At 49.0% G+C, this 23,255-nt stretch overlaps 1 protein-coding gene across 8 annotated transcripts in view; it reads left to right on the top strand.

Moving 5' to 3' along the window:
• The window catches only part of LOC121591182 (nicotinamidase), a 59,918-nt gene extending 40,718 nt beyond the window's left edge, over nucleotides 1-19,200 (top strand). For all 8 annotated transcript variants that reach the window (XM_041911660.1, XM_041911659.1, XM_041911658.1 and 5 more), the window contains exons 3-9: nucleotides 5,647-5,833; nucleotides 10,663-10,767; nucleotides 13,639-13,773; nucleotides 13,887-14,015; nucleotides 14,106-14,274; nucleotides 15,942-16,084; nucleotides 16,613-19,200. In XM_041911660.1, the coding sequence (XP_041767594.1) occupies nucleotides 5,647-5,833; nucleotides 10,663-10,767; nucleotides 13,639-13,773; nucleotides 13,887-14,015; nucleotides 14,106-14,274; nucleotides 15,942-16,084; nucleotides 16,613-16,771 (1,027 nt within the window). In that variant the 3' untranslated portion in view covers nucleotides 16,772-19,200. The remainder of the gene's footprint in view (nucleotides 1-5,646; nucleotides 5,834-10,662; nucleotides 10,768-13,638; nucleotides 13,774-13,886; nucleotides 14,016-14,105; nucleotides 14,275-15,941; nucleotides 16,085-16,612) is intronic.
• Nucleotides 19,201-23,255: the final 4,055 nt, after the last annotated feature.

Raw genomic sequence — 23,255 nt, 5'->3', positions numbered from 1 at the left:
ACTTTTCCTCTCCAGCTGCTTAAAAAGGACGGGGCCATTTTTCTTTAAACTTTGCACCATCATCAGCCAGTTCCCTCTGTTCTGTTTTGCACGTCTTAAGCAGCAGCAGCTGGTGGCAATTATTCATGTGATTCGCGCGTACAGAAGGCGGCAGCCAGCCGAGCCAGGAAGCCTGTCAGCCTTGCATTATGTGCACACCGAAACTTTTATGACCATTGTTCACTGTTAAGAACGTGGCCGTGTTGCAATTCGTTAGACACAGAAAAACCCCCTCCGTCATGTTGCATATTTATTTTGCAACTGTACCATTCCATGCTTTCTGCTTCTCTTCCCGAGCAATCCGGCATTGCGCAAGCATTTATATGAACTACCAGGCGGCTCCACCACGAAATGGAACTCTGGGGGAAAAATTCCCGGAATATCGGCTCAACCAATAAAGGGTATGCCACTGTTTACAATACAAATAAATTCCATGCCAATTCGCGATGATTATTCCCGTCCCAATTGGGAAGGGGCTGCGATGCGACCGGGGTGAGGGGGAGGTAAGCTTTATTTGGACCGATTTTTACAATAATCATCGATATTTGATCGGAGCTTTGCGCCTGTTCGTGCTGTCGTGCTCCTTCGCTTTCGTTCTCACCGGTTCGTGGCGTGGATGGGTAAATGGTACGACGTGAGAATGTGAAAATCATAAAATTTGCCCCTATCCATGATGCATCGAAATAACTGTGTATAGTGTGAGAACGGATATTGATTACGCAAGGGCAAGAAAAGGCGGGTGTGTGGGTGTGTGTGTGTGTGTGTTGGCGGGAAAACTTTTCCTCGAAGCGTTGTCAAACGGCACAAAACAAATGCCTACGTCATGGGAATGCTTACGTGCGATGACAGGAATGGATGTTGGAGGGTCGAGACCCCCCCGGTGGAGGGGAACTGAGCGATGAAGGAAGAAAAATGGTTCCGGGTTTTGGCAAACAACTAATCGTCGTTCCGACACGATATTGAATCCTGGCCCGGCACAGGCTTAGTTGGGAGTTTTTCATCTTTCAAACCCTGCTCCTCCTCACCCCAGCAGGGCATTCTCTTGCTACCTTTCCAACCCCATGCTGCTTTTACTTGCTTTTCTCATCGACTTTTCTGTTCCTTCTTTTCATTCGCCCTCCTCTTGCTGCCCTCGGTAACCTCGTTTTGACGTGGGCAAAAAGCCAATAGTTTTAAATTTCCGCTGAACATGCAAATGTACTCCTTTTTTTCGAGACGAAGGCGCGTGCGAGAGAGAGAGAGAGTGAGATCGCTGTGTGAAGATTTATACGAGTTTGAACTTGGATAATTGAGCAGTAATCGGGAGGCCAAATCTACACACCGGTGTGTCCCTGAAGCAAGCACGCTGGTGCGCTTGAATGTTGCTGAAATTAGTTGTATGTTTCGCCATTTTTCTTTTCTTTTTTTTGTTTTTTTTTTCGAGATACATATCATTCATTCGTGTCGGACCAGAAAATGACTGTCGCAGCGGTTGGCTGCGGGGGGGGGGGACACGAGACGCCCTACAGTGCGCGGTGGTAAAGGACCCACTCAGGATTGCGAAATTTGTTACAATTATACAGTCCCCGGCCTCGTCAGAGCTCGGCATGTGGCGTGCAAAGTTTCGGTTTTGAAAGTCAACTCCAAACGTCAACTACTACTGCTGCAGTGTGGGCTGCCCCCCCCTTACATGGGTGAAGAGTTGTGTTTTATTATTTGCTGCTTTATTTCTGTAGTTTCGAAATGGGAAGGGTGAGCCAGCCAGCAGCGGCTTGCTTTGATGAATTGCAAAGGCAAGTTGTTTCGCCTTGCCGATAAATCCAAACATACCGTTGAAAATCCGTGCAGGAAAATAAGTTGGACACATTGGCTCTAATCTCGATTGTTGTTTGTTCATGTTCTTCTTCATTAGCACAACAACCGTTATCGGTCAAGGCCTGCCCTGTACTCACTAGTGAAGTGAGCTTGGCTTTCAGTGACTTATTGTTACCATAGCAGGATAGTCAGTCCTACGTATGGGAGCACGGTCTATTCGGGGCTTGAACTCATGACGGGCATGTTGTTAAGTCGTGCAAGTTGACGACTGTACCACCAGACCGGCCCCGTTCGTTCATGTTAAAGTCACAAAAAAAAGATGTTGAAGTATTGCATAATTTAAATGATACATCGTACCAGTGCTGCAAAAGGTCATGAGCATCACGTGACGATCACCAACGAAAACAGGGAACATATCCGTGGTATGGCTTGATGTTAGTTGCTGATACTTAATGAAAGTGCGTCAGGACATGCCGAACGTGACATGCGGATGGCTTGCGTCCAACGCGATAGTCTGACTGAGCTTAATGGCGGCGCAAACATAATCATGACTTTTTCTAGCTGTGAACAGTGCTGCCAAATGCACCAACACTCACGACAGAAACGAAGTTCAAGTCAGCTCACGTATATAATTGTGATGTTTAGGGATGAGACTCGAACAGTTGGTGGACCAATCACATGCTTGGTGACATTTTTTGTAGCACCCAACTCTTGGTCACTCAAATGATCATGACATTTTCTCCCAATGATAATCACGACATTCTTGGGACCTACATGATGACTATCTGTCTACTTTGAAGGTCTGTTGGGTAAACTGATAAAGCATTTGAGCGATAAAGCATGCTCATTTTGTTGGTTAGGACCACTTGCACGCACCGCACATCTCCCATGACTATCGTGATGATCACCGACAGAAAATGTCGCCAAGTGACAAGTGACCAAGTGACTGACTGAAAAGTTGATAACAAAAATGTCACTAAGCATGTGATGGCCACACCAACTGTTTGACTATCACCCCTGATCATCATAATTGCGTACGTGACACTGACATGGATTTTGTTCCAGCCAGAATTATGTATGCCATTGACAGTGACATTTTGCAGCACTGCTTCGTACACAGCTCCATCGCTGGCAGTGTAAATCACACGCAATATACGCTGGCAGCATGTGACATACGTACGCAAAGCGTATGTACCGAAAACTCGCCGCGACTGACTTTTGCAAACTCAAATAACTCATTTACATGTTCCAAATGCTTTTACATGCCTAATTGAAAACAATCGTCTCCGCTTGAACAAACGCGATTGCAAAAGCTGCCATCGCTGGGAACGCTGTGAACGCTAAATAGCGTGGAGCAGCACGTTTCGCATTTCGCTCGCCAAAACTTTCTCTTGTTGCAACAGTTCGGCAACAGTTCGCTTTGGGACCGTTTGGGAGGGTTTACTCAACATTTCTCAAGATAGTTGCAGCATTCCTAGTGCAACGAAATGATACCATTGTCAACGCACATCAAAGCGACGGCACTGTTAAGAGCGAAGTAAGAGAGAGAGAGAGAGAGAGAGAGAAAGAGAGAGAGAGAGAGAGAGAGAAGGCAAGCCTAGGGAACAAACGAAGTGCAATAAGCGTCGGTTCAGCGATTATCATTTTGGCGGAACCGTGTGGTTCCGGGCGCGTCTTGCGCCATTATCACAATCACACGACGTGGAGTGGTGCGGAATTGATGCAACACACACACACACACAGAAAAGCGGCAAGTGCTTGGGATGAGTTTTCCACGTGGCGGGCGCGTTTAACGATGCGAGATAAATCCCCGGCCAAAAGTTTCCCATCACCAAAAAGTTTGCGCCCAGGTTTGGCCCAGCATTTTCATTCATTTTGGAAATTTTGTGGAAGAACGCAAGCAATGGCCAAAAATTGGGTCTGCTAGTAGTAAATAATTTTCCAAAAATCCTTTTTTCGTTACTCTCGCTGTCTCTTCCATTGCTTGTCGAATGCTTTCATCCGTAAAAGCGGGTGCGTTTGTCAAGTAGTTGTGCTGCTGAGAGTGAAAATCGAGCCGTACCGTCGATCGTACGTCGAAGGCATTGTGTGTATGTGTGTGTGTGTGTGTGTGTGTGTGTATGTGTGTGTGTGTCTGTGCGTGTTATTGTCAGCTGTACACGTGATCGTCTGCTTCGGCTCCGAAAGGGAACCCCGAAACGAAAGGATGGAGTAAAGGAAGGGAGGAAAACGAATCTCGTTTTGTTTTTGCCGTTTTTTTTGTTTGGTCTCTTCCGTCCTTTTTACCCCCATTTCACCCAGCCCAGTTTTAAGCTCTGCCAAAGCCAGTCGGCGAAGCGCAATCGGTGTCGATTGCGGTGAAGCATAAAAATATGCAAATTAAACCCATAAATTGTCCATGGCACGGACTTACCCGGCACCGACGGCGGCGGGGGCAAGGGGGTGGAGGGCAATGGTGGTGGGTAGATGGTAAGAAATAAAATAAAGTTGTCCACGGGCCATGGGCAACCGGCTCGGGACGCAGCACTAAGGCGGGAGTTGTACCCGCCGGTGAGTGAATGGCGCGCGCGGGCATGTCAGTTCTGGAACCCGATTGCAAACATCGAATGGTTGGCTGGCTGGCTGTGTGTGTGTGCTGTGTGCGAGAAAGCCCCTAACAAATCAGGAAAATCTTCAACCGAACTGTCACAATTCCCCAAGATGCGCTCTCGCTCGCTCGACGCTACTCAATGTTCTGTGATGAGCTTTCAAATGAAATAATCCTCACCCACAGCCCACTCTCAAGGGAAGGTGAAAGCTTTCACCCGCCCTCTCGATCGTCGATGGACGCACATTCGCGTCCGCAAATGGCAACTGACACTAATAAAGTTATAAAGTTGAGTTATTCATGGTGCGAAATAAAATTCAATCCCCAAACCATTCCCGGCAGGATTTCTCCCGACCGGGCTCGACCACAGTAGTGTGCAGCAAACACGGCCGTCGGTTGTCCTCTCGCAGAGTTGGATAAAATTGGGAAGGGGGGAGGGGGAAAATCAACACCCAGAAGGATTTATTTCCAGAAGCTACCACCAAACACCCGCCAGTATCGATGTACGTCAATCAGACGTCAGACGGTTTGGCGCGCCAGTCCGCCCGCCCGCACGTGTGCCCCACGAGGGGGGAGAGGGTCGTTATTGTGTTGCGTTTCGGGTGCCGTACTCTCGTGCGGCATGTCAACCGTTTGCGTATTTTTCCTCACTCATCAGCCTGCTGCTGCTGCTGCTGTTACACCTGCAATAATCCGCGTGAGCGTTGGGAGCGAAAGCTTCGACCGAAAGTAGAAATAAATACCGCGAAATAAAACTCTCACGCCCTAAGCCCTCCCCCGCAGCGAATGCTTGGTGGTATTGATTTATTTAATTTGCATCGTCTACGGTTTTCGGGCTTCGGAGTGTGCTGCTGCTGCTGCTGCTGTTCCTAAGCCCGCGCGTCCTTCGGAGAAAGTTTCCTGCTTTTCCGAGGTCGCCCCGCTTTCCCGTTCACGCGAAGGCGCAGAAACTTTTGCAACTCACCTGCACTCAGGCTGCATGTAATTGTGGCAGGTGGAGCTGTCTGTGGGGAAGAGGGGGGAGGGGGGGGGACCAAACTTTGCTAAAACCTTGCCCATTGACCTTTCGCATTCTCGGTGGTGGAGGTTCGGTTGGAAGGATATTGCGGTCGATTTTATGGTACAGCCACCAAAACCGACGACTGTCAATCACATCTAGCAGGAAACGGGCATTTGCACCACTGGGAAAGCAACTAATTTACATTTCACCTTTCTCTTCTCTGCAGAGATGATCGGCTTTCGCTGAACGAGTTTACGCTGATCTGTCGGGCACTGTTCCGCAATGATAAAGGTCACATCTACGTGGTGCCGTCCGATCGACTGGAGCAGATGTTTGCCGTGTTCGACAAGAACGAGGACGGCTACATCGATCGGGAGGAGTTCCAGTTCTGCTGGAATCAGTGGATCAAGACGGTAAGTTGTGTTTCGTCTGGTAGAGGAGCCCACCCATCAGCAAAGGTCACTAGCTCCCCATACACATTTGCGAATTGATAAGGTTATGATTGTTTTTCGCTACGTGCGAATCGAATTTCGTCCGTGCGCGCACGGGAGAATGCAGGAGAGAATTAAATTTATTTTCAACAGACACACAAACACACACAGCAAAAAACTGCACAACCAAACCGGCAGTGACGTAACATTGTGCGCTCCTTCGCGTAGGTTGCAGTTTGTTGTTCAAGTTCAATCGCTTTGCCGAAGCAATCGTAACTCTCTCTCTCCTTGCCGCCCTTTCCTTCCCGGACGTGCAAAAATGGCAATCGATTTCAATCAACGTTCTGTTCCGGGGTGGTAAACCTTTCAGAGAAAGTACCAAGGCTCCCGCTTCGCCATCGCATCGCCCTCTTTCCCTTCCGCTCCGAATCCGAAATATGGAGCAAGTTCTCGTTCTTGAGCAGCTAGGAAAAAGTACGAACCCTGTGTGTGTGTGTGCTCGTAGTTCAAAGGCCATATCCCCACAATCGTCGGCGGGTACCGCTCAAGGCCAGGCCAGGCCAAGCAATTGAGGAGTAGAAGAGGCAGGAGCAAAACACAAACAAAAAAAACGGGCCAGTAGAAGCAGCAACTACAACGGAAAATCTGGCTCGCAACGTGCACAGCCAAAGTCAATCCGAAGAAGAGCGAACCACGAACCATTGCTCGGAAGAAAATCAATCATTCCGGCTTGAGCACAGTCGGCATTCCGAGTACGGTGGCCCTGAAGAAATGTCCTCCCGGGGACGGTGAGCAATCTGTCTTCATTCCGCGCTCGGGATGAGTCGAAGCATTTGAAGTCGTCGTCGAACCGGCGCTGTACCCCACCTAGTGCAAAAGGAAGGAGTCCCAATTTCCTTCCGGAAATGGCAGTTCTGGTTTGGGTGCCAGCGTGGGGCGGGAGGTTAGACATTTTGGTGTGAGAGGGGGGGGCGTGGTACAACACACTGACCTTGCAATATTGTCAATTTGATTTCCACCGTATGCACCACTTTCATCGTTTAATGGTGTGTGAGTGTGTGTGAGTGTGTGTGTGTATGGTGCATCAGACAACTGTTCGGCCATTTTTGAAATAGTATTTTGTGATGTGTTTCGGGCACGAAGGATTGAAGTTGTCAGTCCACAACGCTGCTTCTGTTGGGGTACGACAAGAAACAAGACGGTAGAAACATTTTGTTGTCATACCGTTTGCATACATTTAGGCGCGTTGGGGATGTATTGTAGGTCTTGTTACACAAAATTAGATGTAAAATCGCTCTTATTGTTTATTGGATTGATTTAAGAACACAGAACTGATTTCTTAATTAACTATCGAGAGAATTATCGAGAGTTCAATTAAAATGGCTGTCAATTTTTACTGAATTTGCGATGCGTGTATTGGGATTTTTGTTTGCCTCATTGTTGTACGCTTCTGACAAACGGCCTAAAGTGCTGATGGTCACAAAGGGAACAACTTGCCCATGCATAACCAAAACACAGCACAATAATGGAGTTGCTGCTAGGGCACGCGTACTGGCGCTTTAGCCGTGGTGGTGGTGCTGCTGGTGGGCGCGCATGGGTGTGTGATACTGAAAACTTCAAAATTCTATCAAATAATGCTCGCTCGCTCGCTCGGCTCGCGTGCTCGTTCGAGGCGTAGAACAATTCCATCCATTTCAATCAACGTCAATGCCTGTCGGCTTATCAATCAACGAGGAGCAGGAGGAGGGGCAGTGTTGGCAATGAGAAAAGGCGATGAGTATTGCTGTTAACATTTACGCCTGACGTACGCATTAATTAATCCACCGGGTGCAATGGGAGGGACGCATGGGCATGGAAAATCGAGACACAGTAAATCAATTAAAATGTCGATATTTGATTTCGGATATGGCAACTGCGAGTTTTTAGGCCGTTCGGAAAGAGCCACTGAACTAGTGTAATTGTATTTTTCAGGCACAATTTCATACAAAGCTTATATATATAGGGCGAGAGATGATCACGCATATGGGGAAAGGCCATAAAATATAATTATAATCATTCAATTAAATTCTGCTCTAGATAACAGCACCACCGACCGAGTTCGGGATCGGTTAGATTGATCGGTTAAAATTAATTTGCTTTGCAGATTTATATGCTTCCGGCGGCGGCGGGTGTTTTTGTTCCACGCACCAATGAACATTCAAAATCTCTCTCCACGCCCTGCCCGACGGCGCAAACACAAACACACACACACACACACGAAAAAGGGAACTAACTGTGTGTACAATCTGAATCGGGCGAGTAAAGGGCGCCAAAAAAAAAAATAATAAGCCACTCGTCAATAAATTAGACCCACCTTCGCCCAGTTAGTCGCCCCGTAGGCGCAGGCCGAGGAATGGGGCCGCACTGATGAAGTCATCTATTGCCAGCCATTAGCTAACCGTTTAAGCGCCCGAAGCAGTGATGGCCCGCCTCATTGGTAAGCTGAAAACGTTCCGGCGGCTTGCGGACGAATTCATTTTGCCATGGAGATAGGAACCTTTACCCCGCACCCTGTCGTCGCTACGGGAATGGGGAGGAACAACAGCAAAAAAGAGACGACGTTTGCAATGTGTCTATGTGGTGATCGGGGGTTGAACACAACTTATGGTGAAAGCCTTGCAGAAGTTTCCCAGACACTTTTTGCCTGTGTGTAGTTTTTTTTTCCCTCAACAATACACACACGCAAGCAGAGCCTTTGCTTGTGGCTCCATTTTGGTCGGGACACCTTCCCGGGACCTTCCCGAGACCTTCCCGATGAGTAGCGCTCTGAGTAGGCACTTCCTACAAGAAATTCTAGCCGAATCGAATTCAACCAGCACTGAAATTGGTTCGATTTGCAGCTCGATTAAGGTAAGGGGTTCCGGTTACCGATGACTCCGAGACCCAGGCCACAGGAAGCGTTGCGTGAAATGAAGTGCGAACCTGAGTGCGCTTGTACTGAATTTCCATTCACCCTTTCCCGTGTTTTTGTGTCCTCTCCGATGTGAATTCCCGGTTTCTACAAGCTATTTTTTTTTGTCGGCCACAGTTGTTCACAGTACAGGACACTTAACACGCTCCTTCAGTGCTCCAACAACGCTCGCTTCAAACAACACCCTCGAGCGGAAAAACAGACAAAAAGCACAATCCCATCACTATAATGACGCCTGGAGTGTGCACTGGATAATGTTGGTCAATGGAGAGAAGGCGAGAAGGGGGTGTAATGTAGGCCATTTTTCGTTTGCTTCCCACTTTTCGTCCCTGCTTGGTGGCTTTGCGGTGTTGTTGTTGTTGCATCAAATGAGCCGCACAATATCGCGGGGCTCAAGTCAAAACGGTCAAGGCAGAGCAGAGCTGCATATCTGATGCGTTCGAGCGTGTTGTTCGCCGGAACATAGGTTTCCTTCCCCCTCACTAAAAGAACATGAGGGTTTGGAGGCGTTTTGTTTAAAATAACCCCGATCCTTTCGGAACCTCGACACCTTAGCCGGCTTGGTTGGCGCGATCGTTGCGCGTTATCGCTGCTGCCGGAAAGATAACCCACCCACAAGCGCACTGCCGGGCACTTATGCATTCCCGGACGGACGGGTGGTTGACTGCTTGGTTGGTTTGGACGGAACAGCACACAGAGCGACAACATCACACGGTACTCGGTAGTAGTCAAAGTACCGTGTCAGTGGCATATCCTTCACACGAGGACAGAAGTACGCTTCCGTTGTTACTGACGTGCGTGACGAAGACGACGTGCAGTACGGCAAAAGGACCGGACCGAATCGGCCGGGTGGTGTTGTTCCGCTCCTTTCTCGTTGTTGTCTTGTGGGAGACAGAGGAAGGAGAGAGCGGTGGCACACACACAGACACACACACACACACACACACACACACACACACACACACACACACACACACACACACACACAGGGCCCATGTGGGATAAACGGTTTGATTGATGATAATTTTGTGAGCAGGATCTCACACACCGACCGGCGGGCGATTACGTGACGTGAGAGGATTTTATCTTCCGGAAAGGTTTTCGACACATGAGAAGTGGCTTTTTTGTGTGCCCGGCCTGGCACTGTTCCTGCTGCTGCTGCTGCTGCTGTACGATAAATCTATTTTCTTGTCGGGCGTTTTTTGTGTATGTGTGCTTATTCTCTCGTTGCTGCCTGCCCGCAACCGCATCCTTCTTTCTTTCTGCCCGCGTGCCGTGGATCATGTGTGGATGTCTTTTTCTTGTTTGGCATGTTTTTGTCCCCCGGCGGCCACTTCGTCCCTTTTATCGCTTCATCGGCCGGGGAGACGTCCGGATGGGTGTCCTATTATGCAAAAGCGGCATAATGAGAACGGCAGAAGCATCCTCCGCCCGAGGGTGCCTTTTGTACTGCACACGAGCACTGGGTTTCGTTTCGTTCTGTGTGTGTGCTGTTTTCGCTGTTGTTGTTGTTGTTGTTGTTGTTGTTGTTGTTGAAAACGTGTATAATGGACATGGCTTATTGGTGCCGAAGTCGACCGCAGGGGTATAAGTACGGTAACACACACACACACACACACGGTTTAAATACACCATAAGCTATCCATCGTTCCATCGCTTCGCCGTCATCGTACCCCCCTCGTGATGAGTTGCAGCTTTTCATTCTCTGGCTGGTGTGGATGGATGGATTTGTTTTTCCGGGTTTTGCACGTTTTTGCAAAGAATGTTCAACTCGCCCAGCCGTTCCCGTTTGCGAAAACGAGCGAGCTTTTCATATTCTGTTTTTTTAACGTTTTCTTTATCCCTTCCCCCTCTTTCGCAGATCGTGCGCCCCATTAGCGCCTTTCTCATCGTGGACGTCCAGAACGACTTCATCAGCGGTTCGCTCAACATCAGCAACTGCAGCGCGCAGCAGAACGGGCTGGAGGTAAGACTGACACAGCACAGGATCACGGTGGGAGATCGTGTTTTGTGTGAAATTAACAACCCTGCCAACTATCAATACACCGTCATCGACCGGAGGCGGTTTTTAGTTCTTGGGTTAGGTGGCCGCTAATGCCGTTAGGTTGATGTTTCAGTTTAGCAATGAAAATGCAGTTAAAACGTGTTTTATTTGCGGCGTTGCATAACTTTAGGGGTTTGGTAATAAGCACGTCATATAAGCCCCTAAAGTTATGCAAATCGGTTAACAAATTTCACAAAAATGAAAAACACAACATATATTTATTTTTGTTATGTTTTTAACTGATGTTTCTGATTAAGGAACAGTTTAATAGCGTTAAAACCTTGTTTTCCCTCAACCATTGTTTGCCAAAGAATCAACACTTTGCCTCACGACATAAAACCGCAACTCCCCTCTTTTGCTTGTGCCTCAATGTCGCTGAAAAACAATATCGAGTCGTTGCTGACCTTTGATAAGGCGCTCAACGGCGCAGAGTGGTTTCTTTGGCCGTTCCTTGCTAGACGCCCCTCCCGGGTCCGTTTGCAAACCCCCGAAAGTCCGCTAGCGAACGAATAAAACCCGCCGGATGGTGACCTTTTCCCATGGGGACCACGCTGGGCCACCATTCAATATCCTCAATTTGTAGCTACATTTCCTACCGCCCTTTCCTTCCCCTTCCTACTCACCCGCTTCTCTTCCCCCATTGGCCAGCATCCTAAGGAAACAACTTGCAGCCGACTGCACTGTTGGCTGTACGAAAGATGCCTTGCAGATGCAACACGCTCTCGCCGCATGAGATCGGACGGGACACGACGGCCAGCGATGAAAGCAATGGCTATTTTCAACTTTCAAGTAAAGACACCACCATCATTCCACCCAGTGGGGGGGCGTGGAGGCGCGGTGTGGATGTCCTTTGAGACAAGTCAACACATTAACACACAGGCACACAAGCGCACACGGGCGCACACAGCGAAAGTGGTGATGTGAAGTGCGAAAGGTAGAAGAGGTAACGACGCAGATTGGTAAACAAAAGGTGCAGGTCGAAAGGTCCAACCTCCCGGGATGATGGTCGAGATGCCGGGGGGAAGGAAACAGCAGCTTGCTCTCGCTTGCTTTTAAGGCTTATCTTTAGCCATGGGTCTCGGGGGCTTCAACAGAGCCAAGCGTCCCCCGGTGATGATGTTTGCTTCGCTTTTGAGCAACCACCAGGAGCGACGGACGGAGTCTTCTGGTGGTTTTTAGCACCTTCTTCATTCGGGCGAGCAATGTGAATGTGTTTGTGTGTGTGTGTGCATAAAAACACGCAAAATGCTTGACGTCCATCGCACACGGTGCACAGGAGGAACACACACCCACCATTCACTAAACCGGATGCCAATCCGTGCTCGGAAATTTAATATACCTCGGCGCTGTTTGCACCGGGGCCTCCGTGTGACTCCCCCCCCCCTCTCCCCCGCCAACTGCTCGGATGTGCCAAGGCAAGGTCAGTTTGTCAAACCGAGCCATTTGTTTGGCCGCTGGTGGATGGTAGAGCAACCCTGCTGCTGGCGATGGTCTTGTGCCTTCTGTCCTGTTTTCGAACTGTGCGAACGCAGATAAGAAGCTGTGTTGCCGAGCCGGGTCGTGGTCCGTGGCACGAGAGGACGTCCGACGACGTTAATTAACTTCCTTTTGTTCGATGCAAAACTTTCGATAGTTTTCCCCGAGCTTATATTAGACCGGGTACGAGAGGAGGAAAACAGGATGTTCCACAGCGAGAGAGAGGGAGAGCGAGAGTAAGGACGGTTCTGCTCATAAGGATGCAGGCGGTACGGCAAAAAGGTAACATTTATGATGTGTAATTAATGCCAAAGACGTGTGTGTGTGTATGTGAGCGAAAGGTAGCCCCAGTTGTGGTACGGTACCCTGTCGCCTTGTTCGCTTTTGGCCGAAGGGAAGATGCATGTCATCCGCAGACAGTGACGCAATTTTTAAACGCAAACACAATCTTTCCCTGGTAAAGCTTTCGAAATTATGTGTCAGTGATGATGGCGCTGTACTGTGCGTGTGTGCGTGTGTGCTGTTTTTGCTGCGTGCGATAGACGTGATTAATGAAAGTGCCACGTTCTAATCAATGAGCGCCAAAGCGGTACTAAATTTCGTTCTCAAGTGAGTCTCATCAAGCTTGATCTCTTTTATGATGTTTTAAGCCCGGGCGATCCTGCCTGTGCCAGGGTAATCTGTCCTGACCTGCGGTGTACTCTGTGCGGGATAGAGAGAGAGAGAGAGAGACAGTATAGTGTCTTATCTGTAGCTCCATAAATAAAATAAACCACGAACCCCCTCCCTCTTCATACCTGTTGCCTACCGTGCCAGCAGAAGAGATGTGTCGGCAAAGTGGAACGCTTATTAAGCCGGCAAACCACTGTAGCCGTTCATTAGGAGGACTCCATTTCGTTTCGATAGGTGAACGGGAGGAGGGTGGGCGGCCACACCACTACCACCATGCATCATCCCGTCTGCGTGACTTGCGTGACACATCGCTGACATGCGGCGTTGACTCGGCGGACACTGCCTGAACGGCCGTCCGGATTTTTGTTTTCTCGCACACGTCCAGGCACAGCGCGTGGCCCACTATGAAGTGTGTGTGTGTGTATGTGTGTCTGTGTTCGCCCCTTAGTAGCGTGAATGGTGAATTAAATTACGACAGCTGTCAGACGGATCCGCGTAGGCGCTGAAATTGAAACCGACGTGCCGGTGGGGTGGGATGGTCGCCCGGTGCCATTGGCAACGACGGCTCGGCCAACCGTGTTTCGGGCAGTGTATCAACATTTCAAGTTTCTCTTTTATCCTTTCACTCCCTCTCTGTTTGGTTAGGTTATCGAGCCGATCAATAAGCTGCTGGATACGGTTGACTTCGATGCGGTGTTCTACTCGCTGGACTGGCACCCGAGCGATCACGTTTCCTTCATCGACAACATCAAACAGCGCCCGATTCATCCAACCAGCCCGGTAAGTTGAGGCGGCGCGCGCGCGCGTGTGTGTGTGTGTGTGTGTGTGTTCCATTCTTATCAGCCTTTCTTTTGACTTACTGCTACTGCTGCTGCTGAACCCGCATCGGACAGCTGAATGCGGACAATGCGCAGGTTTACGATACGGTCATCTTTGCCGGACCGCCCCCGATGAAGCAGCGGCTCTGGCCGCGCCACTGCGTGCAGGATTCGTGGGGCTCGGAGTTACACAAAGATTTGAAGGTAAGAGTTGCGAAGCTGAAATGGCTGTTGGCTTATCGTGCTTACTTTATGTTTCCCTCTCCTTTTCTCTCTCACTCTACGCAATTTTAGGTCGTCGAGCACGGCGTGAAGGTGTACAAAGGCACCAACCCGGAGGTGGACTCGTACTCGGTGTTCTGGGACAACAAGAAGCTCTCCGACACGACACTGTGCGCCCAGCTGCGACTAAAGGGCTCGACCGACATCTACGTGTGTGGCCTGGCGTACGACGTTTGCGTTGGTAAGACTCTTTCGCTTTCGCTAACCCCCGATTGATGGACACGGGAGTTTTGGCCGACATCGCGCTCCATTATGTACACGCCCGCGAGAGAGATGCACACACAAAAAAGAAAACCAACAAAAGAACCGGTTGTATAATTATTCCAATCGCGCTCATTATCTCTCCACGCTGCTGTCGGTTGAAAATTGAATTCGAAACTCCCGCAAACGCCCGAGCAAACCGAGCGCGAAGGGCATGTGAAGGGAAGAAGAATCGATTTGCTGCCTGCCTGCCTGCTGCGGCCTGTTGTAGCGCGGCATTCGTCTCTCCCTCTCTCTCGCGGTGTGGAAACGATGTGGCGCGCTAACGAAACGAAACGAAACGAAATCGGTACGAGGTATTAGTAGCAGCTTTGCCATTTTCAATTTCGACCACGTACTTCGTAATTAAGTTTGCTTCAATCTTGACAGATCCACTCGTATGCGGAAAACCTCTCCCCGCCGGCCCGCACTCGAACGGCCCTGGGGCGCCCTCTTGCGTACGCTAGCACGAAGCGCAAACAAATAGCTATCGATTTTACGCGCTGCGCCGATGAGCCTTGGCGCTTAGCCCGGCAACATATGCATCGAGAAACGATTAGGTTTTCCTATTATCATTTTTCGAATCGATTCTTGTTTCGGTGGTTTGTTTATAATGAGCTACAACACATGGCTACAAAACTGCACGTGCACAGACGCATGCATTACATGCACAACACATGCTGCTTTAAAACACACGCTGTAACACTGTGTCCGAGCAGCGCCATTTTAATTTAACATTTCCGACCCAGAGAGGTGGGTGAGCCAGAAATAAAGCACAGCGCAACAATTACTTACGGTCACTGGGTTGCACAGCGCCGGCATTGAGGTTAGGTTATTTTCTCTTCGTAGAATCTCATTACTTGCTGTTTAAAATAAAATACGTGTGCAAATGCGGGGTCTAAAACGGTGGGGCGCCCTCATCCACTGGCAAATGATTCAATTTCCTTGTAAGTAAGGAAATTAAATCGAACTTCAACCCACTCATCGAAAGCGACGAAGCGCGGGCAAAAAAGCTCCACAATTCCCCACATCAAGCACATCCTCTCTCTCTCTCTCTCTCTCTGCTGTGTCTGCTTCCTTCTCGACGAGGCCATTTCCGCCCCCCCCCCCACCTCCCGCAAATGGTAAGGATGAGTGGGTGTGTGGGTGCTTTCAGTACAGATTGAATAGCAAACAAAACCGGAGCAAACCCTCCGGCGTGTAACACGGTGCACAAAAATAGTCAACGGATGCAAAACGAAGCGCCAATGCTGCTGCTGCCGCTACTGCAGCCCGCATGAAGCATACATTTTGGACCGTCATGACACGAAATTGAAAGGCCTACGGGCCTACGGGAAAAGGGGAGTCGCTGATGGAGGGTCGTGCCGAGCTTCATTAAATAAATGAAAATCGGCCAAATTAATCTACTAATAGGCTACACTGCATCGAAAGCGCAGGGCCATACTGTTGTACCGGTTCGGAGGTTTTCGATTTCGGATTCGTTGGAAATTGTCACGCTGTGGACTCACCCACTGCCCACTGGCTGAAGGGGCTGCTGCTGCTGCTGCTGTTAAAAGAGAAATTCATTTCATCCACTGTATTGCTTGCACTCTCTTTCCCGCTGCACAGGTGCAACGGCCATCGATGCGCTGTCGGCCGGCTACCGGACCATACTGATCGACGACTGTTGCCGGGGCGTCGATCTGAACGACATCGAGAGCACCAAGCAGACGGTGATTTCCAGCAATGGCGTCATCGTGTCATCCCGCGAGGTAGGTAATGAGCCCCAAGGGCGAAGGGCGCATCGACTGGAAAAAGGGAAATTAATTACTCTATCCAAGAGGGCAAAAGAAAGAAGAGACTGAAAGACGGCGGCACACACACACACACACGTAAAAGGAGCAGCACTCTGCAAAATTGCCAACCCCAAAATTGAAACCGGGATTTTCAGGGATCCAATCCCGAACCCGGTTCCACCCGTGCCCGCCGTGTGTCGGACGACAGGACGATAACGGGAAGGAGGGGGCGAGGGGTACAGGAAGCTGGCGAATGATGGTGAACGTCTCGCATTAAATCGCACCGCACTGCACAGTAAAGTACCTCGAGCCGGACCGTCTGGGGAGAGGGCGAAATGTGTTTTATTTTTCGGTCACTTTCAATCACTTCTTCTTCTGCTTCTTCTTCTTGCCGGTGCACAAGAACAGATTTATCTCTTACGCGCTCTGGCCCTTGTTGGTTGGTTTGCTTCTTTCAACGCCGGTTTTTTTTTTCTTCTTTCTATCCCTGCGCCCTCTTTCCAGGTCAAAGCCATGGTCGAAGGACGGGATCGTCGCCCGGAGCTGGGCTACAAGTTGGCGATGGAGCTGAAAAATTCCGAGTCCGACCTGTCGAAGAACAACGCCTGCAGAAGACAGTCCCAGCAGCAGCAGCAGCAGCAACAGCAGCAACCATCACAGTAAACAGCGCCAGCCCCGTCGTCGTCCCGGTGGGCGCTTGTGTCTCTCCCATGGCAACCGTTCGGAACGGGACGGGTCGGAAAGGAGATTTGTGTGCGTTTCGCGGCTTTCTGCTGCTTGGGAGTGTGTGTGGCTGCTGTGCATTAGTATTAGTAGCCAACATCAGTGCAGTGCGGAAAGCGGTAGAAAAGTTGAAGGTTATTCTACCGTGTTCACCACCTTTCGCCACCTGGGTTTTGGTTGACCAAGGCTTCACCAAGGTTTACCTACACGCGCGCCACCTCACTGGTCCAGAACGCAAACGCTTACAAACTAGCACTACACACACACACAAGGGGGAAACATTCCCCTTTCCCCCTCTATCACTCTTTTCGCCGTAGGCAGCACACATCAATACACACACATACACACACATACACATAGAAACAAAACAGCAGCGAAAGGGCGTAAATGCTTCCGTGAGAGTCATAAAGCTCCTTTCATTCGAATCCGTTTTAGCCAACCGTTTCCTATTTCGGAATCCGTTCTGTGTTGATGCGTTTTTTCTTCTTCTCTTCACGGCCTCCCCCTGATGTGTGTGTTTGCTTCCCTTTTGCTAACTCATGCTCAATAGCTGCTAGCCCCAAACCCGGCTATGTTGCACCCATTACCGTTTTATTAGTTTCGGCTTTCTCTCTCTGTCTCTCGCATACCTTTTTCCCACATCTTTTTCCCTTCGTCTATGTGCCCGGGAAAGCACAGCACCGCATAGAACACAAAAAACACTCAAATCAAACGAAACCAGACCGAACCGAAAGCCCATTGCCAGGAAGGGTGTAGAGGGTTTTACGGATCTGATTTAACCGAACGACGTCCGTAACGGTTTCGGCTGGTCATCGAAGTTTATGGACCGATCGACACAAAAAAAAAAATCAACCCCTCCAGTGATGAACGTGACACATATCGGGCAATCCACATATCCACCCTCTGGTCTGGTCTGGTGCGGGCGGTTTGATGGGTTCCCCCTCTCCCCCCGCCCAAAGCCGGGAAGAAAAACAGACCAGCCGGGGAGAAGCCAATGATTTTGTGTCGTGGGTCAAGGTGTAAATTACATTTTACAACTCCGAGTATGTGTGTGTGTGTGTGTGTTATGTGTGAAAGCTTTGCCAAAACCGTCATAAAGCTCGACGCCTGCTGTTGTTCTGCCCTATTGCATTTGTTGCGTTCTGGAGGCCACCCGACCGGGACCGGGAATGGTTATGGTTTAGCGGTGGGTGGTGGAGCTGTGCTATTTTTATTTAATATATTCAACACACTAGCGCAGCAGTAAAACTATTTCAAAGGCCATTTTATCGGGACGATTGAATTTAAATTCTGGATTGGTTGGTTGGTTGGTTGGTGTTTTTTTTACACATTTTTTTTTTCGTTTGATTTTTATACACAGCGCTGCTAATGGGGCCCCATGATTTTCATGACGCTTGGGGCGTTGGGTGTTTAAACATCATGGTGCTGATCATTACTGGACGACACTTTAATGCTTCAACGGTAGTAAATAAAATAAGGTGGATGGGTGGAGGCTCGTTTTGTGGTTGTAATTTTAATGTGTTTTTCTTTTGCCATTTTATACCAACGCTGGGAAATGGGATAAACGTTGTTTTATTATTTTTTTTTAAACGATGATAAGAACTGGTGCTATCAAAGCATTACACAAAATTGTTCATTCCTTATGTATAGCAGGGTGAATTGGGATTTGTGCGATTCAAAATTACTTAACATTTTAATTGATTTACTTAAATTACTTGCCACACTATTTGCACTGTTATGTTCCATATTGTTTCCAAAGTAAATAAACGACTTGTCGCGGTAGTATCCACGCAAAGAGTGCAAAGAGCAAAGTGAACAAACGGGACATCTATTGTAGCGAGTGCAAACAGTGTTTTGTAGACGAATTGTAGATACTTAAGCATTCAAACCCGCTAGCACACAATTGTAGAGGAACGCTGTGAAGCATATCGGACAAATTTAGGCAAAACCACTTACAAAAAAGGCATAGGAGAGCGCACACCAGAGCCAGAACCAGAGGGCTTACGCAACACAAGTTTGTAAAACTGAACACTCTTTAGAACGTTGTTAGTACATCGAGTACATGTCTGTCGCAGCCGCAAATTGAAGTGAAAGTATTGTGTACTGCAAGACGGGGTAGGGAAAGCCTTTCCAAAGGCTACACAGGGTACGGGCGTTTGTTTTGAGATTGCAAGCATTGCTACAACAGCAGAGTTCAATGTTTTAGGAGATGATGATGATGATGGACACCACAAGTGGGAAGTATTTGAACAGGAAAAAGGGCAAGAATAGAACATAGAACAAATTGCAACAGAAAAAAACATTGGTTGTGGTGACACTTTACGGTGATTCGATACAAAATAAAACGGTGCATCTTCTACAAAGCTAAATGATTCAAGACTTTGAGAGTGTTTGTCCTTCTTTGTTTGAGAAAGAGCTTTTAGGGAAAAGAGAAAAGTGCTCATTGTAACGTCGTATATCTTTGCTACGAAAAACGAAAATGATGCTTTTGTGTTACACGTTACCGTCAAAGGATAGTAAACGAGGAATAGCCTTTCAATTCTGTGAAAATAATTACCCCCAAAACATGTCCGCCAGCATTCCCACCGTGTTTCATTCTGTTTCTAATCTAGCTTAACCTTCTGCCGCTGCCGGAAATAAACTATGTACGCGTCCTGGGAAGCAAAAGCAGGAACCCTCCATACTCCGCCCCAACGTTCGCCCCCTTTCAGCCCAACGGTTTTTCGCTCCGCTGGCAAAGCGGCTTTTCAACGTAAAGAGCATGTAATGTCACGATAGAGGCTTCGGACAAGTGTAATCCGACTAAATGTCGAGAGAGGGAGAGAGAGAGAGAGAAAGGCGGGGAGTAAATGGCACCAGAAGAGGATGGAACCGATAAATCGACCCTTCGGCGAACCCTGGTGAACGATAAAGCTTTCATTATAGTAGCACACGCTGCTGCTGATGCTGTGTGTCGGGCGCCGGGGGTTTGCGTTTGCTTACGGTTGTCCCACACACACACATTGGGCGTCACCTTTGACCTATGGGCCAATGGATGTGGTTTGGTTAGTGGTGGGGTGGAGCCACCGCTGCAGGTAAATCAGCACAGTTGACGAATCGATGCTGGTGGGGGACTCCACTGCGGGGTCGACGGCAATGCTCCAAAAGCGATGCCAACTCTTTGCGTAAAGTTGTTTAGCACGGGGGTGTGCAGGGGACAGAAAGCGATTGGAAGGTGGAGGCTGCAAACTAAGCACATTTGCCGCTCGATGGAGAAAAGGCGGCCCTGGAATCTTATCGTCGGAGGCTTTTGTTTTCGGAGCGGGTCGGTAGTAGTGGTGGTGGTGGTGATTGTGCTCCAGGACCCGAACTAGCACTAGGAGGATGTAATTTATCATTCCAGTGGATTCCCTCCATGTTGGATTTTCTCCCAACTGTCATCGATGTCGTCGACCCACTGGCCGACGTCGATTGACCCGCACGATCGATCGGTGAAGAGTGTCCGCCGGCTCCTCTCCTCTCCTTCCCTTTTGATTGGTGTTTGATGCAGTTTTGCTCTATTTTGATGCGTGTTTTGCGTGTCTGCATCACCTTCGTCCCAGGAGCAATCGAGATTAAGGGAGAGATAGAGAGTAATGAGAATTCGTCTCGATCGTCCCAGGCCTCATAGGGTGGATGTTTCCGGGCGAGCCTTAAAATTAATTCCCGAGGCATTTGCCTTCAGTGTAGTGCCGACTGTGGGAATGCTGCTGCTGAGGGAATGATTTTCCTACGGTTTCACTAAGATAACGACCTGCATCAACGTGTAAGTGCGGTGTGAGTGCGTTAGAGCATTACTTGATGATAAATTGCATACTTTTAGGCGTTTTACCAGACAAGCAGGTTGAATATTTCACAACTTGCGCATTTGTTGGGTCGGTCAAATCAGAAGCAAAACTAATAACAACTGGTTGAGAACCTATATTTCAATACTTCTTTGTTTCTCATAACTCAATAACGACCACTTTCGTTAACCAGCCCGATATGGCAATGCATTGATAGGAATGTTGTGAAAGAAACTATTGGCCTCGCTTGGGCCGCTTCGCTCCCAACGGATGCGCGGTGGGGGCAAGGAAAACAAAGCCTTCCTGGTAATATAAAAACGCAATCCTTTCTACACAACCTCCTTTCCCAACAACCCCCCCCCCCCTCCCATTTGCAGCCGCTGCTCGTGCTTGGGAAAATCGTCCGAGTTCGAACCATTCTTCAAGTGAGCTCTCTTCCCTTTTCCCATCCAGCACACACCACGAACAACCTGCAACATGGCTCTCGTTAGCGAATGGAATGAACGAACGCGGGTAGCAGGCAGCGGAAGCGTTCAGTTTTATTTCTATTATGAAAACATTTTTGCCCCTCCCTCTCTCTCTCTCACACACACACATGCCGGGAGATTTCCCCTGCAGTCCGTCGCAGCGTACTACCATGCACGGTGAAAGGAAAGTTTATTTCTTCAAGCTCGAAAGCTCCCACAGGAAAGCAAGATCTATGTCGGCTTGTTTCTTTGCTTCGCGAGACTCTTCTCTGCCCCAGCAGCTTGGAGAAGGTAAAACCCGATGCACAACAGAGCAAGGTTGGAAGCGAACCTGGCCAGCCAGTCAGACAACGGGAAAAGAGAGCAGAAGAAAAAACAAAAACTATGCACACAATAACAAGCCAGGCGTACCGGCGGCGGCGGCGGCCCAGCATTCGTTACTAGTTTTCTTCACATTAACCTAGGCTTGGAGAGTGGTATCCCCTTCCTCCCCCTCTTCACTAACTCACCCGGGAGTACGGCACACCGGCACACTAGCGCGCTGCAGCGGTAAGATAAACATATCAGCGATGAAACTTTCACGACGTGAAGATGTATCTTTTCCTTCGAGAGTTTCCGCCTCGTACAGTGTTCCCCTCGGCAGCCACTCGGTGGAGTGCTTGGCTCGTGTGTTTTTTCTTCCACTTTTTTCCTGTACACTACACATTACTACTAGTACCAACCCACTCGATCTGGCCCAGGGAAGAAAGAAAGAAAGTAAAAAAAACCCCCCCACAGGAAAGGAAAGTGCAGTTGGCATCAAGTGAAGAAGCGCGAAGCACAGGATATGGACATTCTTTATCCATCCCTCCCGCCACCAAAACAACCACACGAGATGGGGATAAAGAACGTGAAAGATGGCCAGTGACTGTGTGGCCCGTCGTTGGTGGCTTCGGTGGATGGTGAATGATGAAGCGTTGGGATTGTCGGGCGGTTAGCGCTCTACGGCTCACAGTGCTCGGCAAGGAATTGTTTTCTTATGAAAATGAAACCGTACATTGGACAGCGGATGAGTAATTTGTTCAAAATTTCAATCAACGATTCACTACCATCATCACCATCATTTTCATCATTACCATCAAAAGGCGAAACAAAAAAAGCACTCGCACGAAGCGCCAACAAGAATGTTATGCATTGTGATTGCATACTTTTAGGCGTTTCACTACTTCGATCCATGCAGATTGACCACCACTGATCTAGAATCATGACGTCATTACTTTTGCGTCTGTGCCTGTATTTTTTGCTGTCCAATTCGTTGTCACGCGTTTGTACGCTGTCCGTGCAGTTTGATTGCGTAGTGCGCTACGATGGCGTCCCCCAGCTTCTCAGAAATGATGCCCTTCTTTCTTTGGGTTTTTGTCTTCACGCGTTAGCTCACTTAGTCAGCGATCCATCCGCCGACCACCGGGCAAGGCCAGGGGACAGGGCGGAAAACACATAATCAATCTCAATTATTTTTTATGCCGCTTATTCCATTATGAACCCGCAGCAGCAGCTCTCTTGGTCGGTCGTTCGGTCGGTCGGCCGGTCGGGGCTGTCGACCGCAGCAGTCCGGCAAGGCTTCATTTAGCCGCCAGACTTATCTAGGCCCTCTTGCAGCTTCCTCTTCACTTCCGCTTCGCGTATGATGGCGATGGAAAATCCATCCACGATAAGATAAGTCGCTGACTGGCCGGATCGGACTGGCTCACTGACTAACTGGTGGTGGTGCTGCTGCTGCTGATGCTACTAGTGTGCTTGTTGTTGGCTTCACTTTTGCATCGAATTACTCGTGGCTCACTCGAGGCAAGTCTTTTGTTATTGTTTTTCCTCCTGCCGCGACGTGCCCGTTTACATCCATCCTCGCCTGCTTGGATGCAATCAAAGTGAGATACCGCTTTGGTTGCTGTGTTCTTTTCCTGTTTTTTTTCCCCTCGCTATTCTCAAGGAGCTTGTTTGCGCAAACCAATCAACAAGCGCACGGTGATGATGCACTGCACAAACACACCAACAAAAAAAAAAGACTGCAAAGGCAGACAGGCAGAAACGTCTCCTCGTTGCATCGTTACATCGTTTGTACGGTGATCGGTGTTGCTCGGTGTGCTCGCGCGGTATGTGGCGCTCTGTGGCGCTTAT

Source organism: Anopheles merus, chromosome 2R (genome assembly GCF_017562075.2).
Source record: "Anopheles merus strain MAF chromosome 2R, AmerM5.1, whole genome shotgun sequence".
Lineage (NCBI taxonomy): Eukaryota > Metazoa > Arthropoda > Insecta > Diptera > Culicidae > Anopheles > Anopheles merus.
Note: the sequence above shows the minus strand (reverse complement) of the source record. Positions and strands in the feature narration are given on the sequence as shown.